This window comes from Carlito syrichta, unplaced genomic scaffold (assembly GCF_000164805.1).
Source record: "Carlito syrichta isolate Samal-C Ts95f unplaced genomic scaffold, Tarsius_syrichta-2.0.1 Scaffold287500, whole genome shotgun sequence".
Lineage (NCBI taxonomy): Eukaryota > Metazoa > Chordata > Mammalia > Primates > Tarsiidae > Carlito > Carlito syrichta.
Genome location: NW_007231596.1, coordinates 219,091 through 238,693, shown reverse-complemented (window position 1 = coordinate 238,693; position 19,603 = coordinate 219,091). Strand labels below are relative to the sequence as shown.

General features: G+C 40.3%; 1 protein-coding gene and 1 pseudogene across 3 annotated transcripts in view; both read left to right on the top strand.

Annotated features, from left to right (window-relative positions):
- The first annotated feature begins 3,511 nt into the window (after positions 1–3,511).
- On the top strand, positions 3,512–3,965 carry LOC103254781 (annotated as a pseudogene).
- Positions 3,966–6,213: 2,248 nt separating this feature from the next.
- Positions 6,214–19,603, top strand: part of ETNPPL (ethanolamine-phosphate phospho-lyase) — a 22,333-nt gene continuing 8,943 nt past the window's right edge. The window contains exons 1-6 of one of the 3 annotated variants that reach the window (XM_008052775.2): positions 6,225–6,291; positions 8,908–9,026; positions 9,272–9,431; positions 11,390–11,464; positions 16,675–16,765; positions 17,723–17,839. In XM_008052775.2, coding sequence (XP_008050966.1) covers positions 6,236–6,291; positions 8,908–9,026; positions 9,272–9,431; positions 11,390–11,464; positions 16,675–16,765; positions 17,723–17,839 — 618 coding nt within the window. In that variant the 5' untranslated portion in view covers positions 6,225–6,235. Of the gene's footprint in view, positions 6,314–8,907; positions 9,027–9,271; positions 9,432–11,389; positions 11,465–16,674; positions 16,766–17,722; positions 17,840–19,603 lie in introns of all 3 variants that reach the window. The other 2 variants (XM_021709842.1, XM_021709843.1) reach the window with 2 other exon arrangements.

Below are 19,603 nucleotides of genomic sequence, written 5' to 3'. Positions count from 1 at the left end.
GCAAAGAACATAAACAGACACTTCTCAAAAGAGGACATACAAGCAACCAATAGACACATGAAAAAATGCTCAGCCTCACTAATCATCAGAGAAATGCAAATCAAAACTACCTTACTGGAGTTAGTGAGATACCACCTAACTCCAGGAAGGATGGCTATCATTAATAAGTCAAAAAAACAACAGGTGTTAGCAGGGCTGCAGAAAGGAACACTTCTACATTGTTAGTGGGAATGTAAGCTAGTTCAATGTCTATGAAAGCAGTGTGGTGATTTCTTTTCTTTTCTTTTTTTTTTTGAGTTGGAGTCTCACTCTGTCTCCCAGGCTGGAGTACAGTGTGGCATGCTCGGCAGCCTCAACCTACTGGGTTCAGGTGATCCTTCTGCTTCAGCCTTCCAAGTAGCTGGAACTACAGGTGCATGCTACCACACCCAGCTAATTTTTTGATTTACTGTAGAGACAAGGCTCACCATGTTATCAAGATTGGTCTCAAACCTTTGGTCTCAGGCAATCCTCTCACCTCTGCCTCCCTAATTTTTGAGATTACAGGCATAAGCCACTGTGTCCAGTGGCAATTTCTAAAAGAACTAAAAATTGATTTTCCATATAATCCAGCAAGCCCACCCAGGGAATATATCCAGAGGAACAAAAATCACTCTACCAAAAAGACACCTAAACATGCATATTTATTGCTGCACTAGTCACAAAGGCAAAAACATGGAACCAATCCAAATGCCTCTTGAAAGTGAACTGGATAAGAAAATGCGGTATATGAGCATAATGGAGTATTTCACAGCCACAAAATAGAATAAAGTCATGGCCTTCGCAGCAAGTTTGATGCAATTGGAGACCATCATACTAAGTGAACTATCATATAAACAAAGAACTGAATACCACATGTTCTCACTCATAAGTGAACACTAGTCACATTATCACAAGGGTGGGATCATCAGCCACTGGGCACTGTTAGGGAAGGGAGTAGGGGCACATAACAATTCAAAAGGCATCTGGTCCACTACCAGGGAAGTGAAGGCTACCTGGAAGCCCAAACTTCACCTGCATGTAGCCTACTTATGTAGCAAATCCTCACAACACTATAATAAATAATTATTTTTTTTTAAAAAGCCTCTACTGGCATCTGTTGATTCTCTAATGCTTTCAGTTTAAAACAATTTTTATGTCTATACCTCTTCAACACTAGAAATAAACTGAAGCCATAGTCTATATCCATGTCTCCATCAGGAGCAACATGAAGCACAGATATCAGTCATCAGCTTCTTGAGTTTTCATGTGGCTCCCAGGCTGTCTACAGGTTTCAATAAGAACCAAAATAAGCTAAGGTACTTAAAAAATAGCCTTACTACCCCTCCTCCAGAAGTCCCCCACCACATACAAACACAAGTCTGGAAGACTTCTCTAGACTTAGTTTGGGTGGGAACTTCAGGTTGAAGGGAATAGAGGAATAGGTTTTTACAGCCTTGATGTGCCATTGGTATGCAGTAGAGACACAAATTCATGCATATTGTTTGTGGTCAAATGGCTTTTTTAAAGTGGGTTGAGGCCAGGCATGGTGGCTCATATCTATAATCCCAGCACTTTGGGATGCAGAGGCGAGAGAGTTGCCTGAGTCCAGGGGTTAGAGACCAGCTTGAGCAACTTGGTAAGACCTCATCTCTACAACATATCAGAAAAAGTAGCCGGGCATGATGGTGCATGACTGTAGTTCCAGCTACTTGGAAAGCTGAGGTGGAAGGATCACCTGAGTCCAGTAAGTAAAGGCTGTGGTAGCCGTGAGTGGTTCGGAACTTCCAGGGATAGAATGACCTCTTTTAACCTGTTATTCTCCTTCTGATCTGAACTAGGAGCTATGTGCAGTTATATGCACATGTTGACATCAGTTAGATTCCTCAGGTGGAGTTCAAACATGTGACCTCATTGCTCATGCAAAGTTCTATCTTGGGTCAAGGAGGCCCTCTTTGGATATCATGTGTCATGTCAGAAAAACATCACACTCAGCGTGTGTCCCAGATGATGTGTGATTTTCAGAAAAGACAAATCCCTATGAAGGACAGAGTAGGTTAAGGCACAGAAGGGTAACAGGAAATGATGAGGAATGCAAATGTCTACATTCCTTCTTGAGTATTGTCTAATAAGCTGGAAAATCTCTGTTCTTGGAAACATACAGTTTATCTACCTTTGCATGTTTGTTGTTGTTTTATCAATAAGAAAATTAAAAATTACCATTCAGACTCTTCTCATTGGACTATTAAATGGAATTCTTATTGTCCCAAGCTTGTGTAGGCTGCACCTCCTCATTTCGGTCATGCACAAGTATGGCTTGTTTGGCCAAGCCTAGATTGTTGAGCAATCTGTGAACTTCAGGTCAGGACTCAGTCAGTAGGGTGAGCCAATCAATAGGGTCAGGATCAAAATGGAGTGAACATCTACTTCTGGGAAGAAAAGACACGGCTGCACACACTCCCACCAAATAATCATACACAAGAAGTACATGAAAGGTCTTATCAAAAATACCACAGAATTTGTTTTTTGATTAAGCGTTGCATAGCATAGATGTCTGCTGACTTTTATTCATCTTTATTTTGGTATCATTTTCTGTCAGTTTTTTATTTAAAGACCATCCCTGGTACTTAGTTGATATTATATATTACATTGTGAAACAAGTTAAACAATGGGAAAATGATCTTTTATGCAACTTGCTTTCCCATAAAAAATAATGAATCTAAGTATCCCTCTCTTGAATAAATGGCTAAAATGTAAGTTAGCAGTCAACACACAAGTAGACTGAACTATTTCTAGGGTTATAAAACCTGTAAAAACTTTCACCTTCAGATTAAGTTACTAAGTTTTGAAATGTGTTTCTCCCTTAGTCAGTCATATATTTGTCAAAGCCTACCATATCCCAAGCGCTGTGCTGGGAGTACACTGATGGACAAGACAGATAGGGACCAAACAAAGAGGGGATTAAGATGAAAACAGGATAGGAATCAATTTTTTTTAATTAGTTGAGAATGATTTGAGATGAAGTAATCAAAAATGACCTCTTCAAGGATGTCTGTGACGTTTAAACTGAGACCCAAAGCAAAAACAAAGTCCCTGAAATAATTAAGGACAAGGAAGACCGGTGTGGATTAGGTCTAGGATGAGCCTGGAGAAGGAAGCTGATGGGAAGTCACTGATGAGTTTGAAGAAGGCTGTACAGAGTAGAGCTTAGTGGGAGCAAGGAAGCGAGTTACAGAGTGCTTTTGCAGAGGTCTGAGAGGTGATGCAGATGGTTTATGTATGGTGGGAGTAGAGAGAACGGTAGCAAATAGACTCAAGATGTATTGGGGAGTGGAATTAACAGAGCTTGAAAATAATTTGACGTGGGGACAGGATTAAGAAGGACAGGCATTATCTAGGACTCCTAGTTTGTGGCTTAAAATCACTTCTCCCTTCCGAAGACGACGCGGACGCGGGTGCTGCGGGGCCGCGGTCCTCCCGCTTCTGCTGCTGACTCACCACTGTTCGCTCTCGCCGAGGAACAAGTCGGTCAGGAAGCCGCGCCGCAGCTACGGCTTTTAAAGACACCGGCAAGACGCCCGTGGAGCCGGAGGTGGCCATCCACCGGATCAGTATCACCCTCACCAGCCGCAACGTGAAATCTCTGGAGAAAGTGTGCGCGGACCTGATCAGAGGCAAGAATCTCTAAGTGAAAGGACCCGTTCTCATGCCTGCCAAGACTTTGAGAATCACCACCAGGAAAACACCTTGTGGCGAAGGTTCCAAGACATGGGATCCCTTCCAGATGAGAATCCACAAGCGGTTCATCGACTTGCACAGTCCCTCCGAGATTGTCAAGCAGATCACGTCCATCAGTATCGAGCCGGGAGTTGAGGTTGAAGTCACCATTGCTGATGCCTGAGTCAAGTATTTTAATAAATCGATTCCACTTGTTAAAAAAAAAAAAATCATTTCTCTTGTGATACCACATCATGATCTCACTTAAGCCCTACTTGTAGTACTTCTAGTCAGAGAGAGATTAGTTTTCAATTAAAAAAAATTTGGCCTCAGAAAGGCCAAGAAAGCCCCAATTAGTTTATGGAAAAATCAGATCTAGAACTAAGATTCTTAGTCCAGGGTTATTTAAAGAACATAGTTTAAGGCAGGGGTCTCCAAACCCCGGAGCCATGGACCAGTATCAGTCTGTAGCCTGTTGAGAACTAGGCCGCACAGCAGGAAATGAGCAGAGCTCTGTCTATTGTCAGATCAGTAGGGGTATTAGATTCTCATTGGAGTGAGAACCCTATTGTGAACTGCACGTGCAAGGGATCTACTAGGCTGCACGCTCCTTATGAGAATCTAAGGCCTCATGATCCACGCCCCCCAACCCTTCACATCCCCTTCTCCTGTGGAAAAACTGTCTTCCACAAAACTGGTCCCTGATGCCAAAAAGGTTAGGGACTGCTGGTTTAAAGTACTGGGGGATAACAAGAAAACATGCAGGTCTGTGGAGGGAGCATAACTATGACTCTGCCAGGTCTAAGTGGCTTGAGAATAGATGTTCAGATGGCAACATCTCTCAAGTACAGAACTAGACCAAGAGTATATGCTTGGGATTTCTTGCAAAGCTCCAAAATGCCTTCTGCCCTTCATTTATACAAGGTAGAATTATCAACATGCTATTCCTCATAGGATTCCATTTTTCCTCTTATCTTAGGCAATGCATTTCCTGCAGTGTGTTAGTGTAAATTAAGAACTTTTTTCCTTCTTTTTTTTTTTTGAGTCAGAATGTCACTCTGTCACCTAGGCAGGAGTGCAGAGGCACGCTCATTAGCCACTGCAGCCTTGACCTGCTTGGGCTCAGGCAATCCTTCTGCTTCAGATTTCCAAGTAGCTGGAACAAGAGCTGTACACCATGACACTCGGCAAATTTTTTGATTTATTGTAGAGACGAGGTCTCTCCATGTTGCCCAGGCTGGTCTCGAACTCTTGGGTTCAGGCAATCCTCTCACCTCCATCTCCCAAAATGCTGAGATTACAGGTGGGAGCCACCATGTCCAGTGCAAGAACTTTTTTTCAAGAGAAAGGTCAGTTGCAAATATGTATCAAATGTGTCGATACAGGCAAATTAGCCTTTCTCTATTGCCCTTCAAGAAACCAAGAGAATGAAAGGATCTAGTTTTATTACCTCAATTCCTCAAAACAACCCTAGTTTTGTGACCTTGAATAAGAGTTAATCTTTCTTGTGACTCACTGTTCATTTTAATAACAGAACAGAGGAGTTAAACCAGATGACTAGATAGTAAAATAATTTATGATTCAATATTATAGTTAATTAAGATTCTACCTGTCCACATATTTAACTTCAGATTTGATTGATGTGAGATCATCTTAAAGGAAGTCAAGAAACCTAGGAATGAGTATTGTGTTCACCAACAGGTAGATGTGTAATTATAACTTCACTTTGTCCCTGATTAAATGGAATAATTCTCATGCTCATCGCTCAGGGTTGTTTTGAAGTCTGAATGAGATACGTCATGTGCATGTGTTTTGTCATCTGTAGAGTTAGACAACTCAGGAATGGATTATTGTTAAAGTAGATGTTTGAAACATCATCACTGCCAACTGAGACTGAGATAGGCTGAGACCTCGTTATTTATGGTCAGGACCCGCACTCGGGCTGAGTAAATGGCAGGTAACCTTACTGGACAACGCGCAGGGCCAGAATGGGAAAAACTGGAGAGTCTTGATATCTCCAGGGAGCACCTACTTCTGAAGTTTTACAAGAAAATAAACGAATACGCTAAAAAGAAAGAAGGGAAGAAGGGAAATCACAGGCAGAGGAGGAAAAAAAGCCAAGTTAGAAAACTAAAAGACGAACTGAAAGGAACTGAGGGCATGGGAGGGGCAGTGGGCATCAGCAGGGCAGGAACGGGAGCCAGTGAGACGGGGGCGGGGCGGGTGGCGAATGAATGGCTAGTCCAGCGACAGGCCCTGCAGGCACCGGGCGGGAGGGGAGGGGAAGGGAGGGACTTGGCGAAGGGCAAAGGCAGGGCAAGACGTAAAAGGGAGATGACCCTGCTGGTTGATGCCACCACTGACCTCTGCCGTCTGGGGCAAGGGAGCCCCACAAGGGATAACGAGAGGAAAGCCGGGCCGGTAAGGCAGTCCCAGGCTCGCGAGGGAGGCGCACTGGCCGGAAAGGGGAGTCTTCTCGGCACCCCGGCACCCCGCCACCATGTGCGAGCTGTACAGCAAGCCGGACACTCTGGCGCTCAGGGGGAAGCACATCGGGTAAGGGCTCCCCAGCCCGGAGGCAAGACGAAGAGAGGGGGCCATAACCAGCGCAGAGGGCGAAGAGCCGGAGCTAGGCAGCGATTAAGCGAGCGAGAAACGCGCGCTCGGAGAGGTGGCCAGACCGGCACTGAAAGCCGTCCGAGGTGCCTGCCGCGCCTGCGCACGTGCGCCCAGCCGCGTCTGCGCGTGCTGGGGTCGGGCGCGCTCCCAGAGACGCGCCTGGAGCCCGGGAGCGCTGGGCTCCGGCGAGGCGCGCGGGAGCCGCTGTCCTGTCGCCTCTGCGGCCGGCAGGCAAGCGGGGGCTGCCAGCCGGCCAGAGGTGTTGGCCCATGAGTGCCAATAGCCCTGCAGGAGAACACTATTGCAGGGATGGGCGCTGGATAGCTCTCACCCCCACCCCCACCCAAATCTAAAGGTTTGGAAACTACGAACTATGAGCCATGAACTCAGGAATATTTGATGTCTAAGCAATTATGATGTCTATGCAAACTAACACTGACAACTTTCATTTAAGGTGAACTTTTTATTTTTGCACGTTTGGTTAAGCGGCAAAGGGTTAATCTAGCCAATAGGGAAACCTGGAACCACCTTGTGTTAGAAAAGCCAAGACTTTATTTAGACGCCTCTTATCCATCTTGGTCTCCCAAACTGTGCCTGCGCTTCGATTTAAAAATGTAGTGTTGTCCCCAGTCTGCTTTTGTTTTATTCGTGTTATAAGCGACTCGGAAATATGGTGAGCATGCAAGGTTGACCTGGGCTCTGGCCCTCGACGGGTGTCAAATTACCGGCGCGACCTCTGTCAAGTTATTTTAATTTCCTCTTCTGTGAAAGCAGGAATAACATTCTACTTCACAAGAGCGAGCAGATAAGATTAATAAGTGTGTTAGTGTTTTGTGTCTCGTGTTTAAAAAGATACCTATAAACATAGATGACTGTGGCTATTGGCGACCCCAACACTGTAAAATCAACAGTCTGAAGTGCTAATATGCAATTAACTGCTGCAGCCGGATGGGTGGGCATGAGAGAAAACTGGGGGACAGAAGAAAGAAAATAACCAATATCCTCTTCTGAAAAATGCTAGCAGTTGCTCATACTGAGAATCCTAATCTCAACCAGGGAAGTTTCTGGATGGTTTAGGAGACTAGTGTAAAATCCATTTTTTTCTAAACACTCATTCCATTTGTTTCAATCTTATATAGTTAAATTCCAATGACAATCTAATGTTTTCTGATGTGAGTAGGACAAATTCTGTAAAAGGTGACATGTCGTCATGGAATAACTGGAAAAAGGAGATTTTACTTTAGCTCTCACGGGCAAGGTGGGAAGTATGTTAAAAAGACAACGTGAAGACTGCAACTTTCATCTCACATTTCTAACAAAGGTTTATTTTTGGTTTTTTGTTTTTAAATGTTAACTTGTAGGTATAAACTAACAGCTTAATTTGAGCCAATAAGAAATTCTTATTCAATATTATTTTCATTTTAGTTGATGGCGCTTTAAAACAACTTTAAAACAAACATCAACTTAAAAACAAAATCAACTTTAAGCAACTTTAAAATCTGAGGTTATCTACTGTTCAAAATATTTTCTAAACAGTTGCATATCAATTTAATATATAAGTAGCTAATTACCTCCAGAGCTACCCCCAATGTGTGTGGGGTATTTTGTCATTGCAAAATCACCAAATAAATGTATCTATCCAATGTTAGTTCTTAAATGTCCATAAAGCTAAGATCAGAAGCCTTTGTGATGCTTGTATGTTGCTAAAATTTAAACTCTAGACATTCATCCAAATAACCAAAATATGGATGACTTTTTACTATGCTCAAAAGAATGTAGTAAGGGCTTAGAAGAATAATTGAATTTCATTATTTAAGAATGGAAAAATCTGTTTGATATAGGACAAGAACTACTCAAAATTCATGGAAATGGAAATGATCTATGAAATCTCCTTCGTAGTATTTAACTCTGAGTTATTTGTATTTAGCTTTTGGTGCTATTCATTTCTTTATAAATTAGTAAGAGAAAGATATATTGGGCTACGGCATAACAATCTTCTTTCAAATCTAGTTTTCTTACTTACTGGCTGTGTAATCTTCAGCAAGTTTCTTAATTTCTCTGTGCCTTGGTTGCTTTACCTGTAAAAATGAGGATGAAATAGCCCCTATTTCATAGGTTTGCTAAGAGGATTAAATAATATTTACAAAATATATAGCAGTTTCTAACACATAAATCCCCTCCCTACCAGAAAAATAGTTTGGTTGTTTTTTTGGTTTTTTTTTTCTGATAGAACAAAATCTCCCAAAGGAAAATTAGCTATTGGTTTGAGTGATTGGAACTGTCAGAGGGCTGATTCATGTGCCTCTAAATAAGTTGTCACATCATGACAAATTTAATATAACAAGCATCAGAAATGTGAGCAGTGTCATGAATGGGGGATTAAGGTAAAATGTTCCAGGCTTATATGAAATGAAAGTCAGTGTATGTCACTCAAGTTATGTTTTCTCTTTCCTTGTGTGATTGTAATTTTCCACTGATGGTAACCTTCTCTGAGAAGGAAAAATACTGAGAGCAGTCCTACCAGACCAAAGTGTTTCCTTTGATTATTTCTAGGCCTTCATGCAAAGTTTTCTTTGCTGCGGATCCCATCAAAATAGTGCGAGCCCAGAGGCAATACATGTTTGATGAGAAAGATGAACAGTACTTGGACTGCATCAACAACGTTGCCCATGGTAAATGTCCTGTCTTTGTAGTGCTTTGAAGGAAATATTTATGGAATAAGGCACACACAGAACAGTTAATATTTGTCTCAGGAATTGCAGTAGCTGCAATTGCTTTGCTGAGTGTGCCAGTGGTCCTAGCAAAGTTGCAGTAAAATGTGGAAAAGAAAGGAATCAACTTTTGTTTTCTTTAATTCCCCTCACTTCCTACTTAAAATTGTAACTTATGTCTTGGACTTTTGTTTCATAAATTTTAGTGGGACACTGTCACCCAGAAGTGGTCAAAGCTACCTTGCAACAGATGGAACTCCTAAATACAAATTCTCGTTTCCTCCACGACAACATTGTTGAGTATGCCAAGCGACTTTCAGAAACCCTGCCAGAGAAGCTCTCTGTTTGTTATTTTACAAATTCGGGGTATGTTTCTTGGTTTCCTACCCATCACCATTCCCATTAAACTCTTTCACATAAATCTATCTTTTTGATTCATGGTGGAGCATAGATGTCTAAAAAGGTTTGCTGAGATTCTTACCATTAACTAAGTGACCACACATTAGGGGTCTGGCCTTTCTGGTTCTTTCACTTTCTTACATGACTCTGAACCTAACTGGACAAATGATGTTTACCTCTCCAGGCAGTAGAGGAAGTAGGTAAAGAATTGATAGGCCAAGGCAGTTCTTTCAAAGCATGTATAAGGAATTTTAGCAAAGAAATAACCCTGTTACACAAGCTGTAACTTTTTAACGATTTTTGATTGATTTGTTTTCTTAAGGAAATTGAGCATATTTGCCCAATATGCATACAGGAAGGAAGGAAGATGGAAATTCAAGTAAATAAATGCATTCCAACTTTTAAACTCTATAAATTCAAATTAATGTATATCCATTATATGGAATATTATGCAGGTATTTAAAAACATGTTTTTGAAAATGCATGTCTAAAGTGCTCAAAATGTACTGTTATATTAGGGAAAAGCATATGCATATATCAGAAATTCCTATTTTTAAAATGATATATAGTATTAAAATTGACTATTAGAAATTCTGTGAATATTCAATTATGTGATTTCCTGTGATTCATTTTTCAATGAGATTTTTAAATCAAATTTATAACCAGAAAATTGTTTTTTCTTCATTAAAAAATTAAAATATTGGGGGATCGGGGTCTAATTTGTTATTATAAAGCATTACTATCTTTATATAAATGAAATAAATGGAATGTTTGACTTTCATTTCTAAAAAATTCTGTACTGTCAAAGAGGGTTTAGTCCCCAACAGCACTGTCCCCAAAGACTGGCATGACTACTACAGAGAATAGCAGTACAAAGAATAATGGTCTTGAAGTTTAATAGGCTTCAGTCTGAATCCTGGCTCTACCTCTTCGTAGCTGAGAGACCTTATTCTGGGGACTTCACCTCTCTGAGGCTATTTCCTCATCCATGAAAAGGAGATGACAATACTTGCCTTGCAGAGTTGTTATAAGAATAAATACAAGTAAAACACTCAGCATATTTAAAACAGCTAGTAAACATTCCACTAATGATAATTTTCTTTCTCTGTGTCTGGGTAGAATGTTTAGACTCTATGAATCAGATTGAAAAAGTATGATCATCATTTTATAGACAAGGAAACTAGTAAAATGTTGGGTCAGTACAACATGGTTCGTGGTGTCCAAGACAATGGACCCTCAGTTCCTGTTCTTCCTGTTCAGATCAGGCTTAATGCAAGCTCCTCTGTGTCCTCAGTCACCTACTGATGTTGCTGAATTGGACTAGAGTTTGAAATGGGCAGCATGTCCTTAATTTTTATTGGGCTTCATCTGTCCATCTAATTCTTTATTGAAAACAGCTTGCCAGGTATGGTGGCTCACGCCTGTAATCCCAGCACTTTGGGAGGTGGAGATTAGGGGATTACCTGAGCCTAGGGGTTTGAGACTAGCCTTGGCAACATGGTGAGACTTGTCTCTACAATAAATCAAAAAATAAGCCAGGCATGGTGGCTCGCACCTGTGGTTCCAGCTACTTGGAAGGCTGAAGCAGAAGGATTGTCTGAGCCCAGCAGGATGAGGTGTGGTGGCCGTGAGGATGCCACTGTACTCCAGCCTGGGTGACAGAGTGAGACTCCCACTCAAAAAAGAAAAAAGAAAGTAAAGAAAACTTCTCATTCTTTATTGAAAACATCTGGGGAGCTTGGATTGGAAAGGCAAAGTAAGCTTGTAACCTGGGCAAGATCATAGGGGAAGGAGAGAACTTTGACTTACTGCTTTATAAATGTCTGAATAAATGTCATATTACAACTTTTGTAATTAACATTTCAAATATTTTAAAGAGAGATTATATCACGATGTCCCCTCTCTCTACTATGTTATCTTAATAGATCCGAAGCCAATGACTTAGCCTTACGCCTGGCCCGGCAGTTCAGAGGCCACCAGGATGTGATCACTCTTGATCAGTAAGTCTCAGATGCAAGATTTCTTTTTTTAAAAAAAAAGATTTATTGTAAAGCCGTGGGGTACAATTCAGGATTAGGTAGATAAGTGGTCATTGTACAGGTAAACTTTGGGTCTCCTTTTGGTCCCCACTTCAACTGGTTTGGGATCAGGTACTCTTATTGATATTATGTGCCCCCCCCCCGCCCCGCCACTGTCCCACTACTGCCAATTCCTTTTTTTTAGTATTATGATAAATGTTCCGGATCTGCATATAAGTGAGAACATGTGGTACTCTGTTCTTTGCTTCTGTGATAGATCACTGAGTATGATAGACTCTAAATCTAAGTTGCCGCGAAGTCCATAATTTTATCCTTCTTTATGGCTGCATAGTATTCCATCGTGTATATATACCACATTTTTTTTTTTATCCAATCCAGTTGTGATGGGTAGCATGGTTGGTTCCATATTTCTGCTATTGTGAATAGTGCTGTAATAAACGTGTGTGTGCAGATTTCTAAGCAAGATGCTTTTTCAGAGACGAAATTGTGTTATACTATCCATACCAACACTATAAGCACATGTGGAGGAGAGTGGATATATGGAATAAGATTTTTAAAGTTATTTATTAAATCCAGAGGCTACTTAATTTCTAATAAGTACATGCCATTTGGAGAAGCTCTTTTAAGGTGCTGTGGTGACCATAGCCTCAGGACTTTGCATGAATCAGACTCACTTTTCACACATTAATTGCTTATTGAACCACTGTTAACATGTAAGTAACTCAATCTTCTTCAGAATAAAAATACAGGTAATTTCTAAAAACTCTAGGCATTCACTCACTATTGTGATTATCCAAGGTCATTTATTTGTCTATTTATTTATTGAGTTGGAGTCTCACTCTGTCACCCAGGATGGAGTGCAGAGGCACACTCATGGCCACTGCACCTTTACCTGCTGGGCTCAGGTGATCCTTCCACCTCAGCCTTCCAAGTAACTGAAATTATAGATGCGTTTCACCATGCCTGGCTAATTTTTTGATTTATTGTAGACAAGTTCTCACCAAGTTGCCTAGGCAGTTCTTGAGCCTCAGTGTTCAGACAATCCTCTCGCCTCTGCCTCCCAAAGTGCTGGGATCATAGGTATGAGCCACCTCACCCAGCCAGGTCGTTAATTTTAAAGATAACAATTTAGAGCAAATTTTAAAGAAAACAAGAAGCCAACTGGGCATGGTGGCTCACCCCTATAACTTCAGAACTTTGGGAGGGTGAGGTGGAAGGATTGCTTGAGCTCAGGAGTTCAAGACCAGCCTAGGCAATTTAGTGAGGTCTCATTTCAATTAAAAAAAAATTTTTTTAAACAACGAAAAAAGAGAATAAGAAGCCAAGTAAAATTTAAAACTTTCTCATTAGCTTGTGACTACTAATAGTCACTATTTGATCTTGCTTCTCAAACATGGATTTGTTACACTTAAACAAGAACTCTGATAATATCCTTCTTTACTAGGGATATTTCTTTTCATTTTTTGACTACCCCTCTACCTCGCTAATTTCTGTGTGTGTGTGTGTGTGTGTGTGTGTGTCTTATTCTGTTGCCCAGACTGGAGTGCAGTGGCACAATCACAGCTCTCTGCAGCCTTGATTTCCTGGGCTCAGGTGATCCTGCCACCTCAGCATCCCAAGTAGCTGGGACTACAGGTGCAGACCACCATGCCTGGTCAATTTTTTAATTTTTTTTTAAAGCTGGTCTTGAATTCCTGGGTTCAAGTGATCCTCTTGCCTTGGCTTCCCAAAGTGCTGCGATATAGGCCACCATGCCCAGCCTGCCTCACTGATTTCCAATGCAGAAGGTGAAATTAATTATGCACTTCCTTTCATGCCCTTCTATACGTTCTTATGTAATGGTTGGTATACCTGTGTCCTAGTGTTGCTATATTTGTGGTAACAAACTAAGGGGCATAAGCAACACAAGTTCATTCTCTTACGTGTATGTGGGTTAGAAATCCAAAATGTTTCACTGAGCTAGAATTCAGGCATCCACAGGGCTGTGCTCCGTCTGGAGGCTCTAGGGGATTCCTTGCCTTTCCCATCTGGTTGCCTGCATTCCTTGGCTTGAGGTCCTTTCCTTCATCTTCAAAGTCAGCAATCACATCACTCCAGACTCTGCTTCCATCCTTATATCCTCTTCTCTGTCTCTGGCTCTCCGGCTTCCTTCTTTCGCTAGTAGGACCCTTGTGATTACATTGGATCTACCTGGATAATGCAAGATAATTTCCCCATCTCAGAATCCCTAATATAGTCACACCTGCAAAGTCCCCTTTGCCATGAAACATAACATGTTCTTAGGTTTTGAGTATTAGGATGTGGACATCTTTGGGGATGGGTGGCATTTGTCTTTTTTTTTCATGCTCCCTCACTGATACACAGTTATTCTAATATATTTAATATGTATCTTTTATTTTATATTCATATAAAATATGTATTATTTTATGTGCATCTGTTTTAATTTTACCAAATTGCTATAGATCTCTTTCTGTTTCTGTTTTTTTTTCTCTCAACACTATGCTTCAATAACTCTATGTTACTGGGCATACATTTGTTCTATTCATCAACTGAGTGCGGTCCAGTAGAAATAGAAAGTGTGTTAGATAGGCAATTTAAAATGTTCTGTAGTTGGCCGGGCATGGTGGCTCATGCCTGTAATCCCAGCACTTTGGGGGGCAGAGGTAAGAGGATTGCCTGAGCCCAGGAGTTTGAGACCAGCCTAGACAACATGGCAAGACCTTGTCTCTACAACAAAATAAAAAAAAATTAGCCAGATGTAGTTCCAAGTACTCAGGAGGCTGACGTAGAAGGATCATCTGAGCCCAGCAGGTCAAGGCTACAGCGAGGCAATGATCATGCTACTGCACGCCAGCCTGGGTAACAGAGTGAGACCCCCAACACCAACAAAAAAAAATTCTAATAGCCATTATATCCAAGATATTATTATTTCAATGTGCAATCAATATAAAAACTGTTGACATATTTTTCATTTTTTAAATTGTATTCAGTCTTCAAATTTCAAGATGTGTTTTACACCTAGAGTCCATCTCAAATTAGTGCCCAGTAGCTGCATGTGGGGGATGGCTGCCACCAGGGATTATAGCACAGTGCTGATTAGTATATAGAGTCCCCCAGTGATGGATACTGTGACTGCTCTCTGCTCCCATGTACCACAAGCAGTGCTGCAGTGAGAATACTTGCACATGTGCCCTTATAGACCTTTCTGAGAGTTTCTTAGGGATGAATACCCAGAAGGGAGATTGCTAGGTCATAGTATGTACTATTGTTATTCCAAGTAAATGCCCGGCTGCTATCTCTCAATACCGATAAATCAAGAGGCAGGGAACTGGCAGAAAGAAGATTAGTTCTGAATTCAGAATTCAGAGAGACAGAACCTGGAACCAGTTTGCTCACCCCTTGGATTTCACAGGTTTTTTTTTTTTTTTTTTTTTTTGAGTTAGAGTTTCACTCTGTCACCTAGGCTGGAGTGCAGTGGCATGCTAATGGCCAACCCCAGCCTCGACCTTCCAAGTAGCCAGAACTACAGGCATGCACTACCACACCCAGCTCATTTTTTATTTACTGTAGAGACGAGGTCTCGCCAAGTTGCCAGGGCTGGTCTTGAACCCATGGGCTCAGGCAATCCATTTGCCTTGGCTTCCCAAAGTGCTGGGGTTACAAGCTGAACCACTGAGGCCGGCCTCAAAGGCCATTTTTATAAGTTTAGGGTTGCTGACCTATACATTGATTATGTGACTGACAGAGCATTGTAGAGAACTCAAGTTACAGACACATTTTGTCTATCATAACATTTATCACCTGCATTTCTTGGTTCTGGCTACCAAAAGATAACTCACAGTGTTATCAGTAACACCAAACTGAAGAGCTGATTAAGCTTGCCATAGAGTAAGGGTGTTAACAGAGCCTATTCAAAATAAAACATTATTCACTACAACATATTGTTGATTCATAGTTATAACACTCAAAAGGCTACATAAGTTACAAGACTTATGGTTACATGGGTGCTATATTTTCAAATCTATGACCACTGGTAAAGGGTAGTGTTCTCTCAGTTGAGTGAGAACAGTCTGCAAAGGGTTAATTGTTCTTTGAAGTGACTTAACAGGGCCTCAACCTGCTGGACTCAAGTAACCCTTCCGCCTCAGCCTTCTAAGTAGCATGGAGCCACCATGCTTGGCTAATTATTTTTATCATAGAGACAAGGTCTCACCAAATTTCCCAGGCTGGTCTTGAACCCCTGGACTCAAGCAATCCTCTCTCCTTTGCCTACCGAAGTGCTGGGATTACAGGCATGAGCCACCATACCCAGCCTATAATTATTCCTTATATTGAATCTCTCTGGAATCCATTTTGTTACCATGTATGGATGGATATGTGGCTATGTTTCTGAGCTCTCTTTCTTTTTCAGTGGTCTCTTTGTTCTTATCCCAATACCATACTGAGTATCAGTATAGCTTTGAGCATGTCTTAATCTGTGGTAGGGCAAGTTCTTCCTCTGTTTTATTGATTCATGAGCCTTTTATAATTTCTTTTCCAGATTTTCCAATTTTATCTCTGGGCAACAAATTAAAAAAGGGATATTATAGCCACTTGAATTTTAAGTGAGAGAAAAGAACTTCATAGACTCTTAACCATCTTTCCAACTGAGTTTTTTAAGAAATTTTCTTTTCCTTCCCAACTATAATGGTATTTGACCAATATTTGCAATTGAATATCCCTTAGAAATCATCCCACACAGAAACACATGTCCATTCTATGATATAAAGTTGTTTTTAAAAGTTACTAGAATGTAGCTATCAAATACACTTAAAGAAGACATACATGTGAAGTTTTGCATGGAGATATAGGAAATAATTTTTCATATTTAGATAATCTAACTTAGATTTATAATTCAAAGAAATCTATTTTTTCCCTACTAATAAGAAATTGGTGAGGAATGAGGACACATACTTGGCTTTCCATGTGTTTTATTACATGTCTAAGGAGAATTGGACAAATTAAATGACCAGTCCTGCCATGAAAAATTAGATCCCATATAGTTAAATCTAGCACCAACATTGATATTCTCCCTGGATGGGTACAGATGCATGAAATGCAACACTCATTTGTATATATTAGAAAAACATCTCTGTTGGAGTGATTTTGGTTACTGTTCTTTTTCTTTTCAGTGCTTACCATGGTCACTTATCATCCTTAATTGAGATCAGTCCATATAAATTTCAGAAGGGCAAAGATGTCAAGAAAGAATTTGTACATGTGGTGAGTATCTTAGACTCCTAGAATCAGAATGTTAGTCCTGGAAGAATGCCTAGTGAGAATCCAGCCCAATATACTTTCATCAGAATGAAATTATAAAAAAGAAGCTAAGATCTAGAGAAGTTATATGGCTAAAGTCAAAGAACTAGATAAGATAGAATGTGATTTAACATCCATTGATAAGTATTTCACTAGGCAACTTAGTAGTAGAGTATGTTATTCAGAGCTATTATGTTTTTTCTTGCTCCTTGATCTTCAGTTACTTTTTCTATCACTGATGCCAACTCAAAATTCAGAGTTGAACTGAGTGTATATGACTGTCTTAAAATTAAATTGCTCTATACTAAATTATTATATGGATTTATTAAGTAAAATCAAGAAACTAGTCTAGTTGTTGAAACAGTGATACCCATTTGATATGTTTGTATTCATTGAGGACGGGTAGACTTTCTTAAGAGAATCATAATACCTTCTTTCAAGATTTTAATATCTGGAGTCAATGCTGTGGCACTATTTAGTTTTCTGACTACAATTTGTGATACAGTTGATAAGTGTGGATTTATTTTAAATATAGAATAGTTAAATACAGTTTCCAATCATTGACAGTTTCAAATATTATAATCACACTTGTTGATTTGAATTTACTGATTATGAGAATAGGGATACAGTTTGCTAATTATGAGAATGAGATACAATTTGCTGATTATGAGAATAGGGATACAATTTTGATTTATAAGCAAATCCAAGCTTCTGTTCACAATTCAAAGACATCAGTTCTTCATAGAATTCAGACATGTTAAGAAAAAAGAAACAAAGGAACCTTAAAGTCACTTAAATTCATATGATCACCTTTCTATTATGCCCTCGTGGGGAACTGTCTTTAAAAAAAAAAAAAAAACAAAAGTTTGCCAAAGAGGCAAACAATGAGAAACAATGAGAAAAAGAGATTGATGTTTTCAGGCACCAGCTCCAGATATTTACAGAGGAAAATATAGAGAAGACCATGCAAACCCAGCCAATGCTTATGCAGATGAAGTGAAGAAAATTATCGAAGAAGCTCATAACAGTGGAAGGAAGGTTTGTATTTACAGCTTTGGAAGCATTTTAGCATCTCATAAAATGAATTGAAACTATTGTAATTCACTGGAGAGATGGAAAAGGATTAGATCTAACTTCTCTTTCTGTTCCTCTCTGGTTACATTTTCACCTCATATTTATTCAAAAAAGTACATTTTTGCAAGTAGAGTAGACTGTCTACTTTTATTTATTCTGTAAATGCAATCACTATGCCAGTCCCAGAACTAGTGGCCTATTTCTGACCCTTCAGTGGTGTGCAGGGTCTGGTCCAGAGGGCTAGGGAAAGAGAGAATTAAGAAAGGTGATAGCTCAGGGACAGACTATTCCAACTGAGAATAGGATCAGGGGTCACTATATGGTGAGGGAAAGAGAAGAGGCAAAGTGGCCCTGGGGCTTCAGGACCAATGCAGACTGCCAGGCCCACAAGGTAGCCCTGGCACTTCCCTTAAACCAGTTCAACCTTTCTGAAGCCAGGAAGCCTTGGGATGGTCTACCTGGGTAAGGCAAGGCAGAAAAATATTTTTCCAATCTGAGCCTGGACTTCTAAGACAGAAACAGAATTCTTGAGAGAAGAGGATTGAGGGAATTTTCATTTTCTCAGTCTTTAGCTTTTTGTTTGGTTGGTTGGGGGGTTTTTTGTTTTTGTTTTTGCTTTGTTTTGTTTTAATGTTAGAAATAGCGTCTCACTCTGTTGCCCAGGCTAGAGTGCAGTGGTGCAATCGTAGCTCACTGCAGCCTCAAACTCCCAGACTCAAACCATCCTCCTGCCTTAAACTGCTGAGAAGCTAAGACTACAGGCACATGCTACCATCCCTGCCTAATTTTTAAACTTCGTTGTAGAAATGAGGTCACTCAAAAAACTTTTTAAAAATTCAAGACCAAGCTAATCTCGAACTCAAGTCTGATCTCAAACAATCCTCCCACCTTAGCCTCCCAAAATCTTCAGGTTAATGTTCAATTCTCAGCCCCTTTAGGGATTACATATGGATTTTTAATGCAATTTGACAATACTTTACCTCTAAACTGGCTTATGGCATAGACTTGACAATTTTTAAACCTTAATTTAAATGAAAATAAAACTTTTACTTTTCTCAATTAATTCAAATATATTTGTCTTCATGATTCTAGAACAATTCACATTTCTTAACTGCTCTTTCCTTTTCTTTCCAACCCATTTACTTTTCATGTCTTCTTATGTGAAGTATCTGTCCAAGTTCTACCTGTTGTGGGGAGCATCATACTCTTCCCCTTAAAATATAGCCTACCTCTCTTGACACAAATGGTGAACAATGCTCTCAGGAAAAAAATTTACATGAGCAAGATCATGTGAACTCTTTGTTCTAAAAGAGGATTTGGATAATTTTTTCAGAACACTAGCATCCAAAAGTCACTGGGTGAATGCTGTCATGTTAACAATGCTGAAAGCAATGAGTAAATATAAGATGGTGCAACTGAATGTTAGATGTGCTTGCAAAAAGTCTTGGCATTTTAAAGCAGAAATTTCTTGAATCTAACAGCCTCATTTTATAGCTAAGAAACTCACGCCTGTAATACCAACATTTGGGGAGGCCAAGATGAGACGATTGCTTTAGCCCAGGAGTTCAAGACCAGCCTAGGCAATATAGAGAGACCTTGTCTCTACAAAAAAACAATAATAATAATAATTTTTTTGCCGGGCTTAATGGCTCAACCTGTAATCCCGCACCTTTGGGAGGCTGAGGTGAGTGGATTGCCTGAGCCGGCAGGTTCGAGACCCGCCTGGGC